Here is a 14,594-nt window from a genome sequence, read left to right as displayed (position 1 = left end):
AAAAAAAAAACTTCAGGTGATAGGGTGAGACTAAGATGTTGATGTTAGATAGTAACTGAGGATGAATGATGATCCTGTCATTTGGCGGTTGAGTAATGAAATTCTCAATGTAAGCGCGTTTTATGGATTATTCAAGCAAGAATGTCGATCACGAAGGGCATCTTGAGCAGGTGATGGCGGACGAGGGCGCCTAATGAACTCGCTCGCTACCTGATACTGCGATGGAAAGGAGAGTAAAGGGGCAGCCTACTCTTGTCGAGACGGCGTTGATAGTTGGAATAGACCAACGGAATCTTACCCCGGCTATTGAGCAGATAAATCACCGATATCCAGCTCAAGAATTGGATTGTTCAGCTGCAGTCCAAGCACCGCTGAAGTTGGCTCCTTATCAGAGAACTCCTCCTCTCTCCCTTGACGCTCACGATTAACCAAAAATGTTGCAAAGTTCTCTGGGTTAAGCGTGCGCAGACTCCAATCAAAAATGGGCGCTGGTTTGCCAATACGGTCAAAGTCGATAGAGCCAAGTGTATCGCCTGGTTGAGCAGTGCTCGGTCTCTCTGTTGTCGTATACAGCTTCTTCCACGGCACTGTCAGCTTCTCGTTGGTCAGTGTCTGTCCAATTTTGAAACACTGTTGATGTGGAGGCATTCTGAGGATGATGCGGCGGAGGTCTGGTGGCGCGGCATCGAATAAGCAGTACATTGTATCCGGAGCAAGTCGCTTCTGAACAAGGATAGGTTGCTTGGGAGGCGTGTTCTCAGAAGCTTGTACACTGGAGTTGCCTCCAGTACTCGATATCGGCTCACTTCGAGTCTCTGAGAAGACAACTTCGACTGCAACATCTGGGAACTGGGCAAGTAATTGACTGCGTAATAGGAATCCGTATCGAGGCATTGGAATGTGCCAGCCTCCAAGAGACTCGTCTGGGGTTCGTAGACGCTCATTAATAGCAGACTTGATAGCAGTGCGCGACTTGTCCATGTCTGGCGCATAGCCCCAGTGGTTTGCCAGACTCAATGCCCCGTCGATCAACGCATCAATCCAGTTTTCGTCGATGAAGAAAAACCGAAGAGTTTCCTGCGGGAGAAATGAAGGGTCAGGTATGAGATATTGAGCAGGCACATTGGCAAGATGTACTTTATCGAGAATCCATGAGTATATGTAGGCATAGTCCGGACTAGCAGGCATCTTATACTCGTTGTATATGATGCCCGTTTTATCTGACGTGGCGAACGTGAGACCTGCTGCGTCTGAGTGGGACGATATACGGGCTGAAATCTGAGGCGAGTTTTGTGAGAGCATATCAATGCTCTTGTGGGATATCTCCTCCTCATCTTGATGGTACCACCGGTTCCGAGCGAGAGACGACGCGGCACCGCCAGATGCATGCAGGCCGGCGTTGATATCAACAAGGCCTTGAACCAGATCAACCATACTATCCGCTGTTTTTGTGCGAGGACCATATCCGTCGTCTCGGAAGAGAGCATGAATATCTTGGTCCGAACTGTCCAAGCCACGACCATGCACTGCGCTCCGTAATCGAGCAAGGGCAACACAGAAGGACCCATCTGCCATGGCCAGCGTCTTGCCCAACTGCCAGGCACTCGAGTAGGTCGTATCAAGCAGGCTAAGCTTGTTATCGAAAATTCCCAAATCACTGCCGTCGTTTGATTGCATCGTAAAGCCATCTCGTAGCGGACGCTGGACCCGCCTCGGCACAAGAGGCCCGCGAAGTATCGTAGCAGTTACTTCTCCAGTAACTGTGCGGGTGCGAGAGAGCGTGTATCCGTCAGCCTGCCGGGCCTTCACAAGATCAGCTATGGATAAGTCTTCCGATGCATCATTAGAGACAAATGACTTAGGCTTAGCATTGTCTCCAGTCCGCAAAATGTTCAATTCTTTTTCTGGATTAGTCAAAAGTTCAAATTTACCGGCTCCATTCTTTGATGGAAGACAGGTATAAGTCCAACTATGGAGGCTTGTCATAGCTACACAATCATTGGCTGTAGGAACGGGCATCTTCTCGTCAAAGACAAGGGACAAGAGGTGAACGACCAACGGCGTGGGCAGATTGGAGTCGATTAGACCTGTACGACGGCTGATGAGGATACTGAATAGCGCATGGCCATCTTTGGAACCAGCATTTGCCATGCCGCCTGTTGCTATATGCCTCACATGAGCCATGTGTTTGTAAGATGCCACATTGAGCTTGCTGCCATCACCGCCTGGCTCTGTGAACAAAGCTGTGAATAGCTGGCCTGGCAGCACCACCACATCAGTAGGCTCAGCCGTGTCTTTGGCATCTGCAGTCTTGTTGAAAGCAGTCGTGTTGATTACTCCATTCAACTTGGGCGTATCACCAGCAAGCATCCGCAGAGCGCCCGTCTCGCTCTGTTCGCGCTTCGCGCTCTCATCGCTGGGCAGATTGCGCATGATATTATCAATGTCAGATTGATCCATTTGCAGCTCTTCCATTGAAAAGACCATCAGGGCAAGCCATGTGGTTCGACTTCGATCTGTTTTCTTGCCTTCGTCAGAAGGAACATGAGCTGCTGATGGGCTTCTAATCCATGGTAAATACGGGTCGGTAAAAACAATGTGAGGCAGAACTGTATGTTCTGCCTGTGTCCCAGGCGTGGGAAAAACAAAGTCAACGGCTCCTCGTTGGAGTGAAAATCGGGGAGCAACGATAATGGGAGCCTGCTCAATGGCCTCAATTGCGTCGGTTTGGGAATCCTGATCAGAATCTCTGGGGTCTGCTGGCGCCTCAGTTGTTTGGCTGACTTTGACCTGATGAAGGCCGCCCTTAAGAGAAAGTTCGTCGACAGAGTAGAGACGGATTTCTCCTGGGGCGAGCGGGCGAAGATTGTCGGAGAGGACGCGCTGAGTGTGTCGATGGAGAAGATTGCGATATGAAGAGGTCATTTTGAAGCGTAGATTGGAGCTTCAAGGCAGTGCAATTGAGTGCTAGATACTTGACCAGCACAGCGAGATCAACAACAGAACATCGCTAAGATTGAGGATAGATGAGACGTCGGGCTGGTGCTGGGCATAGTTTCCGTATCCGTCAGCTTTTCAATGCGGCAGCCAGTTTGTTCATGCTATACTTCTAACTAGCCTTTTATCACTTGGCATCCTCAGCCCCAGTTCCAGCTGGTCGCCGGTCGATGGTCAACCAATAATGCCATTTCCAAGGCAGCTAAGGAATCATCAGCTCCCTTTAGTCGCGCGTCCAGGGCGCTCACATTCAGTTTAGTTCACCGCAGTATCAATAATGCAGAGCTTTTTTCTTCTTCTAAGAGACAGCCAAGAAGGATGCTAACATGGATGTTGGAAACTATCAATCGTTCAGCTCGCTACTAAGATCACTAGTCTCTCCCTTAGGCTTAGACTTTACTCCGCCAACCCCTCCTTGATCATTAAGCAGAGCAGAGATAGTGCGTCGATTAAAGCTCACGCGGTATGGACTTTACGGCCCGTACCGCTCTACCCGATTGGGTACCTGTGATTATGTGTAAGTGGTATTCAGCTTTTGCAGAGGAAGTAGAAGATATTGGAAACATTTTATGGAAATAGATCGAAGCCAATAAATCACAATTACTCTTACAAGCAATAACACTAACGATAGGCCTTCGAGTCGTAGCTAAACTCAATAAGTAGAGAAGTTCAATAATTGCAGCGGTGGCATAACTAGTTGCAAGGGCTAGATATAACAGCTCCGTCTAGATTCATGCGTCTTCACATGCTATTGTTAAAGAGTAGAAATTTAAAGGTGTAGAACGAGGCATCACGATACGGCTAGACTTACTAGTGAATTCTCACCCCGGTCAGACAATCGCACCCTCCTCATGCGGAATTGACTCTTTGGATGCAATTTCACGGTTTGAGTCGAACTTGGGAGGCAAATCGTTTGTTATCATGAGCGGGCCCATGTGGAAGAAGGCTTGTATTTTTGAAAGCGCCGATTGCCAGGTCCAGCGCGCAAGGGTAATTTCTTTGACCGGGAAAATACCAGACTAGGCGTGGATGGGTGAGAATGGGTCTGCAATCATGGCTCGAACAGATAGATGAATTTCGCTAGCCGGCAAAAAGTCTTTTAGCATCAGCGCCCTGTTAGAATCTTCTCAACCAAGAAAAGACCGTCCCGCTCATGACGGTGATGGTCGAGAGTACTAGATCTGGTTCACTACCAGTCTCGAATCTAAAATTTATGCTTAGTGGATAACTGGTTTCGTTTGAGCATCCTCCCGTAACGATTGCTAGCAGATTCGCTTGCACAAAGATGGTTGGTTCTACATTCTACACCGGCGATCTCATCTTAGCCTTTAATCCATGGAAGTTACAGGCTATGGGTTTACGTCGAGGTATAAGAAGCCAGCCGTAGAGTCTGTAATATCTAGGTGCCGCCATCATAGAGCAAGGTCATCCATATATCGGATCTCTGACATTGACAACGTCGATGATGTTAATTTTATGACTCTAGAGGACTAGCCTCCAATGAATAAAGAGACCTACACCATGGTATTTGTCATTTTGAAGCTGGACGGTCCGTTATTCAGCTTTAGATTTGCAGATTTCTCCGGTCTTACAGCTGTCGTGGGCCTCAATTCGGCAATTCGCCTTCCCACAGCTGAGACTGTCTTTGGGTTTCTCTTCACAAAACCGTCGAACACGCTTCCCACGTCTGATGGCCCCCTAGCTTCGCTCAAAGCCGTATTATGGCCGCCTCCGGACGTAATTCCATGGTTCACTCCACGCGAAGGCCTTTTTTGGATCGCTGCTAGGCTCAAAGCAACCGCTGTTACTCCGCTGTCGGTGGATGCAGTAGTTGTCGTCAACACGAATTCCTCGATACAGCTCGTTATCTTTGGCGTAGCAGTTGTCGATCCCCCTAGTATGCAATCCAAGTTCAAATTTGCGCATGCAGAGCTGGGCATTGCCTGTGTCTTTGATCCGGCTGCTGGTAAATTCCAGTTGGACGCTCAGCCTTCGCCTCGCAGTTATGTATTGCACGAAAGCTGCCACTTGACAGGCGGCATGGCGCTCTATGCGTGGGCTGAGACAGGAGACTTTATTCTCACGCTGGTCGGCTGCCATCAGGCCTTTGTGGTGCCCACAGCCTATCCTGTGCCATCACGTCTCGGTATAGCATGGTCTCTGAGTGATAATCTGCGTATCTCGGGCGAAGCCTATCTTGCCATGACGGCACGCATGTATATGGGTTGTGGAAAGCTTAACACGACTCTTAATTTAGGCCCTCTGACAGCCTGATTTGATGCCTTCCTGGACTTTCTCATAAACTTTCGTCCGTTCAAGTCTGCGGTTGACGGGGGCGTCTCAGTTTGGCGTCCGACTTACTCTCGACTTGTGGCTCGTCACCAGCCGCATGGATGCCGAGATTGGTGCCCGTCTGAATGTGTTGGGTCCGCCAATGGCTGGCAGAGTGCACGTCGACTTTTGGGTCTTTGGTTTCGATATTGAGTTTGGCGACCGCAGTGCTGCGCTGACCGAGGGCATGCTAATAAACTGACGCTGGAAACTTCAAGGCGTTGGTTCTGAAGAGTGCAGCATCTGCAGCAACACGTGTGCCCATGATAAGTGATTAGGCTGATGTTCAAGCTCAGGACGATACCAATAATAAAGTGTCAGAGGACAAGACTTCTGAGAGCTTCCTTTTCAATTGCTCAGCAGGCTTGCTTCCAGATAACAACGTTCCTGATAGCTTTTATCTAAGAATGCCGGTGCCTGGATTCAAGAACCTGTCGGAGAATTGCACTTTTCAATCACGTTTGGATTTGCTTTAAATATGCCAAAATCGTCGACAATAGACCAAAAAGGCGACTTCATGAACTTGAAGTTCCGATCAAGGATGAGGACAAGCCCATCTTTGCACTCCCCATGCGCCAACGAAGACAACTCGGTTCAAAGATTAAAGTCGAAATCGCTCAGCAGGATGCCGGCGCCACGTATCTTTGGACATGGAATGATGACGAAAGAAGAGAAGATCGCTAGCTGTTACGCCGATTGTGGAAATGTCCCTAAGGACTTCTGGGGCCAGTGTGATCCCGCCACAGATCCGGCTCTCAACGGCAACTCTGTAGCATCGCTTTTGAACGCTCCGACTGCCACTGGAAGCATGCCGCTTGTCATGGGATTGAACTTCCAGCCACCACTGCCGTCAATCTCCAAAGATTCGATGCCCTAATTCAACATTGTGAGAGACATGCGCCAGCGAGTCCAGGATAAGGACTTTGAGTGGAAGGGCGAAAAGTGCAAGGCGAGCACACGGTGGAATTCATGAAAGGAGATGAAGAGGACGGACTCAATCAGTGGACGCGCGTTACGAGGCTTTGGGACCCAGAGGAGGCGGAAATGAAGCGGTCGATGTTGTGAATCTGTGGGCGCGGAAGATGCGCTGGGATGTCAGTAAAGGGGCTCCATTGGTGGGCAAAAGACCGCGGAGCTGCTGAGAAGATGTAAGAATGTAATTCCAGCAGCGCCTAGGATTGCTGTTGGTGTAGTCTAGAAGTCAATATTGTTGTTAATAGCTCAAGACAGTAAATCTAGTTTCCCTTTTATTCTTCTAATCGCCTCTATGCACAGAAAATGGTAGACAAGCTCAATGCTTCTCTTTGAACATCTTATTGCTAACGATCTGAGATACTCTTCGAAGATGCAATGATGTCACCGCAGGGACTTTTCGATTATGTAAGTGAACCATCGAAAATGCATACCGTATCCAACATACACTGTCTTGTAAAAGCACATGTATTGCATATTTGGTGCGCACATCTGCATCAGCGTCACCCTTGCGCCTGTAACACGATGCGCACTTCGAAACACGCATCAATAGAATCACCAAAATATTCATTCTTCACTAAAACACCGCCAGGGCAGGGGTCAAGGGGCCTGCATTGCTATTTTAAGCACGGCAGATGCGTTCCGCTATGCTGGTCATCTCCGTGCGAATGCTAATTAAGGATACTGTATTTCTCCCTAGAGCTGCGTCGCTCGTCCAATGACATGCCAGTCGCGTCGTGTCCTCTTTGCTGCATCGCCAAATCTTATCGCCTCGTCGTCCACTGTTCTTTTCAACTACCGTCTATCTTTTGAGCCCTTCCGCGACACGACGCCGGATCGCGCAACGTCGATTCGATCCTAGCTGCTTTATTTTCTCTTTGTACCACAGGCGCTTTTCGAAATCCAGCATCTTGTCGGTGCCATCAGGGCATAGAAGCAGCCAACATGCCGCTAAACATCTTTCGCGTTGCTGGTAGGTTGACAATACGCTTCGACCGAATCGCTAGCGACGAACGCTGACATCTGACCAACAGCGGATTTCTCGCATTTAGCGAGTATCCTCATCCTGCTGCGCAAGATGGTGCAGCTCAACGTGCGTTGCCTCCTCTGATGCCCCGCCCCTATATCCCATACCTCGAGCATCGCTAACTTGGCGCCGTACAGAGCTGTTCGGGCATCTCCTTCAAGTCGCAAGGACTGTATCTGCTGGTCTACATTACCAGATACCTTGGTATGAAGCTCGGCTGCCACTGGAAGCGCTCAATGGCTGGGCCAAGCTAACCCGGCGCAGATCTCTTTTCGACGGAGAGCTACTACAACATCATCTTCAAGATCCTCTTCATAAGCTCACAGGGCTACATCATCTACCTCATGACCAACGCCTACAAGCCTACAAACGACATCAACACCGACACATTCCGCGTGCAGTACCTCCTCGGCGCCGCCGCCGCTCTCGCCCTCATCTTCCCGTACCACTACACCCCGTCCGAGATCCTGTGGGCCTTTTCCATTTGGCTGGAGGCTGTGGCCATTCTCCCGCAGCTGTTTATGCTGCAGCGCACGGGCGAGGCCGAGACCATCACGGCCAACTATCTGTTCGCTCTCGGAATCTACCGCGCCCTCTACATCCCCAACTGGATCTACCGCTACATCGCCGAGCCCAAGCATAAGGTGGACTGGATTGCCATTGTCGCCGGTATTATTCAGACGATTCTCTACAGCGACTTTTTCTACATTTATTACAACAAGGTCCTCAAGGGCAAGAAGTTCAAGCTGCCTGTCTAAGGCGCATGCTTCACTCGGCTCTACATAAAAGGAGGGTGGAGATGTGTTCCTTGTGGTTTCGTCCGGATGAAAACATCACCCTACGATATGGCCAGCGGTAAAGCCTCTTGGAGAGGTTATACCTGTGATTAATGGCCGCGAAAGAGTGAGCTCTACAGCTACGGAAAATGTACTAGATCAAAATTGAGTGTTCAAGGGGGTAAATGATTGCATTGGCGGCGTTTGATGGTGTGCTCGGTTTGACGGCAATAAGGGAATTGGCGTCATCTCTTAACATGAGGATTTACGAGTCTGGGCCATGTATGTTGTGGACAAGAAAAAATTAGAGGGCAATCAATTGAATTTTTTTTTTTCCCAGCTTGATGAAGGGATCAAAATGCGCAACGTGATGTATGTAATAGCAGTAGTTGATAATCACAACTGCTAAAAGGAAATAATGTTGAAATCTGAGATTTAAGCAGCAAGCATGGCCATTTTCCTACAAGCAAAGCTCCCATGTGAGAGGCAGCTCATCAACAACACAGCCATCACGTGATCGATATCCATCATCAACCTCGCCATCCTCCAAAGCGTAAACTCTCTCTACCATTTCATCTGCAACACTCTCCACTGGTTTTGTGCATCAATCTAACCCGTTTATCGAATTCATCATGGACGGCGACGCACCCGAAAATATCGAAAAGCAGGTTGCCCCAGAAAATGGGCCGAGCGACGCTGTCCCTGAGCCCATTGCCCCGGCGCCGGATCTGAGCAAGCTGCCTACGCGAAAGGACGTTTCTCTTCGCGAATTCCTCAACAAGATTGACGATTATGCTCCTATAGTATGTCTCTATTTTCTGTCGAGCTTTAGGAATATTGCCATTTCTTGGTGATGAAGAATTACTCGAGATGCTAACTCGCTGCCAGATTCCCGACGCAGTGACGCACTACTACATGACCAAAGCCGGTCTTCCTCCACCACCGCAGACCGACCCCCGTCTCGCTCGTCTCCTCGCGCTCGCCACGCAAAAGTTTATTGCAGACGTCGCGGCCGACGCGTACCAGTACAGCCGCATTCGCGCGTCAAGCAACACCAACAACCCGATGGGCACCCTAGGCGCGGCGGCGGGTTTCCCCATCCCGGGACAGCAGTCGGGTCAGCCAAACAGCAAGGAACAAGGCAAGGGAGGGCCTTTGGGAATTCAGCGACCTGGTTTTGGCGGTGGTGGACAGGGAGGAAGCCAGAACAGGACGGTATTGACGATGGAGGACTTGGGTATGGCAGTTGGGGAGTACGGAGTCAACGTCAAGAGAAGCGAATTCTACCGATGAAAGGAGATGGATGGAGACTGGCATGTTATTTTTGCCAAGGTACATGATGGGCGGAGTGCATGGGAACTTAATACGGCGTTGGGGATAATGGCGTTGGAAACAGGGTTGTTCTGGGCAGGCCTACGGGACCTTAATTTAGCTTGATCCAACATGAATACAAATACAAGCTGCCTTTTTTGTCATTGGTTGAATGTGCAAATATTGTGAATCATGCAAAAAGTCGTGGCATTACGGCGTTGATACAAATATGTGTACAATATACAGTTTTCCTTCCTCCTCATCCATGTCGTCTATCCCATCTATTTCCTGTCCCAGATATTCGGTTTCCGCGTCCTGTCTTCCAGTCAGCACCTTTGCCTCCAAAAATCACATGTTCCGACCAATGTTATACTCACGGCGCAAATTCACCGAGCTTGTGCCCCACCATGTCCTCCGTTATCTGCACCTGCAGATAGTCCTTGCCATTGTGAATCTCAAACTTTAGGCCGACAAAGTTGGGCAGGATAGTCGCCGAGCGGGCTTGTGTTCGGACGGGAGGGACTTTGTCGTTGGGTCCCTTGGGCCAGACGATGGAGAGACTGCAGCGAGTAGTATATGTGAGTTGAAACAGTTCGTGATATTTTTCGGAGGGGCGGATTTTGCCTTACGGGACGAGGTTTGGGCCTGGGAAAGAGCAGTCAAGTTAGCAATTGGCGAGATTTTTGGAGTGAAATAGTAAATTGGGTAATTACCCTTCCAAACGGAACGCTTTAACAGCGCTCTTGTGGGCTGCATGATGGGCTATGCTGCGATCTTGGAAGATGGCTTGGTGGTTGATACCGGCGATGGTAGGAAATCTTGAAGAGAGGTTGTGTCACGTGATTGTAGATAGTGACATTTGCTGGACCCACGGCGTTGAGACTGTGTATGTCGACGATGATGCTGGATACTGGCGATTTTCACCTGAGCCATGTCGAAGAGAATGATATTTATGGTAAAACAGTATCTGAGGATGATTCTTTGAGATAAAGAACACAGTAGGTGACGATTTAGTGTAGGTGGTACAATGAGCGAGCGCAGGTGTAGCATCTCGACATCTGGTTCAATTGAATAGAAAAGCCAAGTGTGAAATGTCACAGGCTTTGGCACAAGACTATAATCTACTTTACACGACCAGATACTCACAGAAAAGGCATGTATTCTTGACCAATTCATGATTGCATCGCCTTATCCGTGCCATCTTCACACAATTTTGTCGCGAGTCTAGGGTAGCTCGAATCACTCTAGCATCACGTGTTGAATGGCTTCTGGCCAGACCCTCATTCGACAAAAGTCCAAACCTGGTTGGCGCCAGCTCACTGCATTATCACAAGTTGCGTGCTGCGTCGACGAACCAGCAGCAGCGACTCCAGAGACGAAGCAAGCAGCGGGGCCTCCCTTATTGCAGTGCATTGAGTTGCATATCTCGACCATTGCTGCGTCTTTCAATTTCTTGGGGCGTTGCTCACCTTCGTCTCGGTTGTCTTGTTCTTTTTGCCGGCGCCCATTTCTGGAAGAAGCCACCTTCCAGTCTGTCATCGGAGGGACAAAAAAAAATAGTTGCTTGTTGCTTTCTGCTTTTTGGACGATTCATCCCAGCTTTCCCGAATTCATTGCTCTTATCGATATCGACACCGCTTCCGCCTTTTCATCATCCTCGACTCTTCGAACCGACTTTCGCCTTATCAGTGCCTCCATCACTGCATCGCAGAAAATACTCTAAATGCCAGAAGCCTCAGCCTCCGGTGCCGACGCGGGCGGCACCGCTCGCCACCGCGAACACAACCAGGGAAATCAAGGCCGCACATATACCGTCGATCAAAAGGCTGCCGTTCTTCGTATCCGAAAATGCAACGCCACCGCTTTTTACGACATCCTGGGCCTCGAGAGCGTCCGCTCCACGTGCACCGACTCGGACATCAAGAAGGCGTACAGGAAACAGTCGCTGTTGACGCACCCCGACAAGAATGGCCACGAGCACGCCGATGAGGCCTTCAAGATGGTCAGCCGCGCGTTTGGCATCTTGGGCGACAAGGAGAAGAGGGAGAAGTTTGATAAATATGGCACTGATCCGGACAGTCGGTTTGAGAGCGCCCGCGCACAGAATCCGTTTTCGGGCTTCGGATCACGGCAGGCTGCGGCGGCGGGAGGCGGTGGCTGGGACGACGAGATGAGCCCTGAGGAAATGTTTGCGCGGTTCTTTGGCGGAGGAGGCGGTCCCTTTGGTGGTGGAGGCTTTGGAGGTGAGTTCTACGAGAACCGGCTTCTTACAATAACTTCAATATTGGTTTGGCAACGTGTGCTGACAATTAAGCGTTTGACACAGGTCCTCAGTTCGTCTTTAACTTCGGCGGCGGCCCAGGCATTCGAGTACACCAGTTCGGCGGTGGTAGGCCCCGAGCACGACCGCGAGAGGCTCAAGGACAACCCGAACGAGAGCCATTTGGCCTTCAGACTCTGCTTGGCCTACTCCCTATTCTACTATTCTTCATCCTACCACTCATCTCATCCATCTTCTCCGGCGGCTCGTCATCCACACCCGCCACTCCACGCATGGTCTTCGACAGCCCACAGGCCCCCTTCACCGAGGGCAGGACCACACCAAATCTCAACATCAAGTACTTTGTCGTACCCGCAGATGTGGCCTCGTATAGCAAATCAAAACTGAGTCAGCTTGATCGTACAGCCGAGATCAACCTTGTGCGACATCTACGGAATGAGTGTGAGAGTGAACTTTTGTACAAAAGACAGCTGAGGGAGAATGCTATGGGATGGTTCTACCAGGATCCAGAGAAGATGGCCATTGCCGATGCGTATAAGATGCCATCGTGCGAGAGGCTGGAGAAGATGGGCGTGAGCCGATAAGGAGACGCATCAAACGAAAGACATATATAAAGCATTAATGGAGGAAGCGCGAGCATTGAAAAAGACATTGTTGATATGATATTTTATATACTCAGTAGGGAAACGGCGGCAGGGAGTTGGCGTTTTCTTTGTACGATGGCGTGAGAAATATGAAACTTGCATGGTATGACATGACATGAGCGAGTAGACCATGACGAATAGCATGCGAGGCTTCTATGTAAGAGACGGATCACATATCATATACATGTATGACGCAGAGGACAATGGGAAGATAGATTATGCCTTATGAAGACTTTTCATTTATTCGGCTTGACGCAGAGTGAGACTGAGCCGTGTCTACTTGACACCAAGATATGGGGGCCATGCAAGTCGAAAGAGGCTATTGATTCAGCTGAGGATCATCACGAGCTCTAGCCGTTCTTGTCTCGCCCATGTCTCTTATTGATGGCCCAGACCCGCCAAACCACACCAAGATTTGCCTTGGAAACGGTGTCATGGCCTCAGTGATTGGTCTGGTGCTGTAGCCCCGCCAATTGTCCCGCGATAGTAGCATTGGGCTGCATATGCTAGTCTGGCTTGGAGGAGCACATTGAGGAGATGTGATGTATATAATCGCCACCCTTTCCCGTTATTCTATGATCATTGTTGACCTCTAATCTTCTCATTAGTTTACAGTTCTTGTTGTCAGCCGTGAACAATGGCAGATCCAACAGGGCGAACTATTCTACACATCAATTTCGGCGATATTATTGATCAGCCATTGGCCTTGACTGGAGCTACCAAATACCGATTTCGATTCCTGGATGTCGCCGCACTCGCCCATAAGTCTACCATCCATGTACTGGAATTCGAACAACTGCCCACAGACCCGTATGCCGTCATATCATACGTCTGGCGCGGCCTCCCCCCTCACCCTGATGTGAAGTCTCCGCTGCCGAACATTCACGTTGAAGGCGCCGAGGGGGCTGATCCGATCTCTGTGGATGTGCTGAGACTCATTTCGCTGGCGGCTGAGAATTTCGGATGCAGATTCATCTGGCTGGACGCGCTATGCATTCTCCAGGCGCATGAGGATGACAAGGCGTGGCAGATTCAGCGCATGTATGACTTGTATCGAAGTTGCAAGACGTGCATCGTTGCGCCGGGAGGGCTGCAGCGGCTTGTGGCGCCTACGGAGGAGACGAGCTGGATGGCGAGGGCGTGGACGCTTCAGGAGGCGATTGCACCGCCCGAGGTGCATTGCATTTTCGAATGGGGCCTTGGGAATGTTATTCTGCAGTCGAATCTCCCGCTGAAGATTGAGGAGGTTGAGAAGGGAGTTGCGGCGGTTGCGCCTCTGAATTTTACATTGTTGACTGCTATGAAGGGGACGGGGTTTAAGATGCTTGATTGGTCGGGGAAGTCGATTCAGAAGCCTTCTCCTGATTTTCAGATTAGGATGTTTGGCGATAGGTCGCGAAGCCATCCGCAGATGAGGGAGCTCGTTGATGCTATTGACATGAAGGGCAAGACGGGCATGTACACGGCCATCTGGAGATGCTCGTTCATGCGGATGGCCAAGTATCCGGTGGACACGGTGTATAGCATCATGGGTATCATGGGAGTGACGCTGGATACGACCAAGTTTGGCCATGACGATCGGCTGGAGGCAACGATTGCTTTGATGCAGGCTATTTTGGCGAGGGGAGAACACGCTGAGTGGCTGGCTATTGCGACGAGAGTGGTGCCGAATCCGAAGTTGTCGACTTTGCCGGCTTTTCCTCAGACGGATGCCTCTAGGAAGCCTGTCTTGGAGGCGAGAGGGGGATTGAAGGATGTTGCGGATGTTATGGATTCGGGGTGGAGGCTTGCGGATACGCCAAAGGGGACGATGAGCGATGACGGGTATTTCCGATTCAGCGCTTTATCGGCGTCTGTGAGACTTGGTCAAAGTCAAGAAGAAGAGTCTACTGCTTTTGAAAGCGAATTCGGCTCTGATTCTGCAGGGAAATGGAAGGTGGTGCCACAGAGCAGTGAGGCTGTATCGCACAAGGCTGTTTTTATTGGGCGCTGGGAGCAGTATAACAATGGGGCGTTTGGGGTGATGAGCAACCCGCGCGATCATGCTTTGATGTTGATTGAGGAGCATGCGCCGGGGAGGTATCATAATGTGGGATATGCGTTTGTGCCGGAGGGGGTTCTGAGGACGGGGGATTGGGAGGAGGGTGTTTTGGAGGTTGGAGGGCCGAAATGATGTGAGTGACCTTATGGTATCAATGAATGAAAATGACTGATTTGAACTTTGGAATTGGATTTTATGAAGTGAAGCTGAGAAA

General features: G+C 50.1%; 7 protein-coding genes across 7 annotated transcripts; 5 read left to right on the top strand and 2 right to left on the bottom strand.

Moving 5' to 3' along the window:
• Positions 1-303: 303 nt before the first annotated feature.
• TGAM01_v208190 (hypothetical protein) lies at positions 304-1,188 on the bottom strand (the record flags this gene model as incomplete). Its single annotated transcript, XM_024550276.1, has 2 exons — positions 304-1,077; positions 1,138-1,188. The coding sequence occupies 2 exons, from the start codon at positions 1,186-1,188 to the stop codon at positions 304-306; spliced, it is 825 nt and encodes a 274-aa protein (XP_024404983.1).
• Positions 1,189-4,518: 3,330 nt separating this feature from the next.
• Positions 4,519-5,530, top strand: TGAM01_v208189 (hypothetical protein; the record flags this gene model as incomplete). The annotated part of the gene is made up of 2 exons (XM_018809478.1): positions 4,519-5,213; positions 5,317-5,530. The coding sequence occupies 2 exons, from the start codon at positions 4,519-4,521 to the stop codon at positions 5,528-5,530; spliced, it is 909 nt and encodes a 302-aa protein (XP_018657362.1).
• Positions 5,531-5,806: 276 nt separating this feature from the next.
• TGAM01_v208188 (hypothetical protein) lies at positions 5,807-6,205 on the top strand (the record flags this gene model as incomplete). Its single annotated transcript, XM_018809477.1, has 1 exon — positions 5,807-6,205. One exon carries the CDS (start codon positions 5,807-5,809, stop codon positions 6,203-6,205), a length of 399 nt encoding a protein of 132 aa, XP_018657361.1.
• Positions 6,206-7,245: 1,040 nt separating this feature from the next.
• On the top strand, positions 7,246-8,085 carry TGAM01_v208187 (ER lumen protein retaining receptor; the record flags this gene model as incomplete). The annotated part of the gene is made up of 4 exons (XM_018809476.1): positions 7,246-7,273; positions 7,335-7,393; positions 7,465-7,531; positions 7,592-8,085. The coding sequence occupies 4 exons, from the start codon at positions 7,246-7,248 to the stop codon at positions 8,083-8,085; spliced, it is 648 nt and encodes a 215-aa protein (XP_018657360.1).
• A 650-nt stretch (positions 8,086-8,735) lies between these two features.
• Positions 8,736-9,396, top strand: TGAM01_v208186 (transcription initiation factor TFIID subunit 10; the record flags this gene model as incomplete). Its single annotated transcript, XM_018809475.1, has 2 exons — positions 8,736-8,906; positions 8,992-9,396. The coding sequence occupies 2 exons, from the start codon at positions 8,736-8,738 to the stop codon at positions 9,394-9,396; spliced, it is 576 nt and encodes a 191-aa protein (XP_018657359.1).
• A 299-nt stretch (positions 9,397-9,695) lies between these two features.
• TGAM01_v208185 (30S ribosomal protein S19) lies at positions 9,696-10,170 on the bottom strand (the record flags this gene model as incomplete). Its single annotated transcript, XM_024550275.1, has 4 exons — positions 9,696-9,729; positions 9,792-9,974; positions 10,044-10,059; positions 10,128-10,170. The coding sequence occupies 4 exons, from the start codon at positions 10,168-10,170 to the stop codon at positions 9,696-9,698; spliced, it is 276 nt and encodes a 91-aa protein (XP_024404982.1).
• A 967-nt stretch (positions 10,171-11,137) lies between these two features.
• Positions 11,138-12,279, top strand: TGAM01_v208184 (DnaJ like subfamily B member 12; the record flags this gene model as incomplete). Its single annotated transcript, XM_018809473.1, has 2 exons — positions 11,138-11,657; positions 11,741-12,279. 2 exons carry the CDS (start codon positions 11,138-11,140, stop codon positions 12,277-12,279), a joined length of 1,059 nt encoding a protein of 352 aa, XP_018657357.1.
• Between the last annotated feature and the right edge of the window lie 2,315 nt (positions 12,280-14,594).

This window comes from Trichoderma gamsii, assembly GCF_001481775.2.
Source record: "Trichoderma gamsii strain T6085 chromosome Unknown Scaffold_33.2, whole genome shotgun sequence".
Lineage (NCBI taxonomy): Eukaryota > Fungi > Ascomycota > Sordariomycetes > Hypocreales > Hypocreaceae > Trichoderma > Trichoderma gamsii.
Note: the sequence above shows the minus strand (reverse complement) of the source record. Positions and strands in the feature narration are given on the sequence as shown.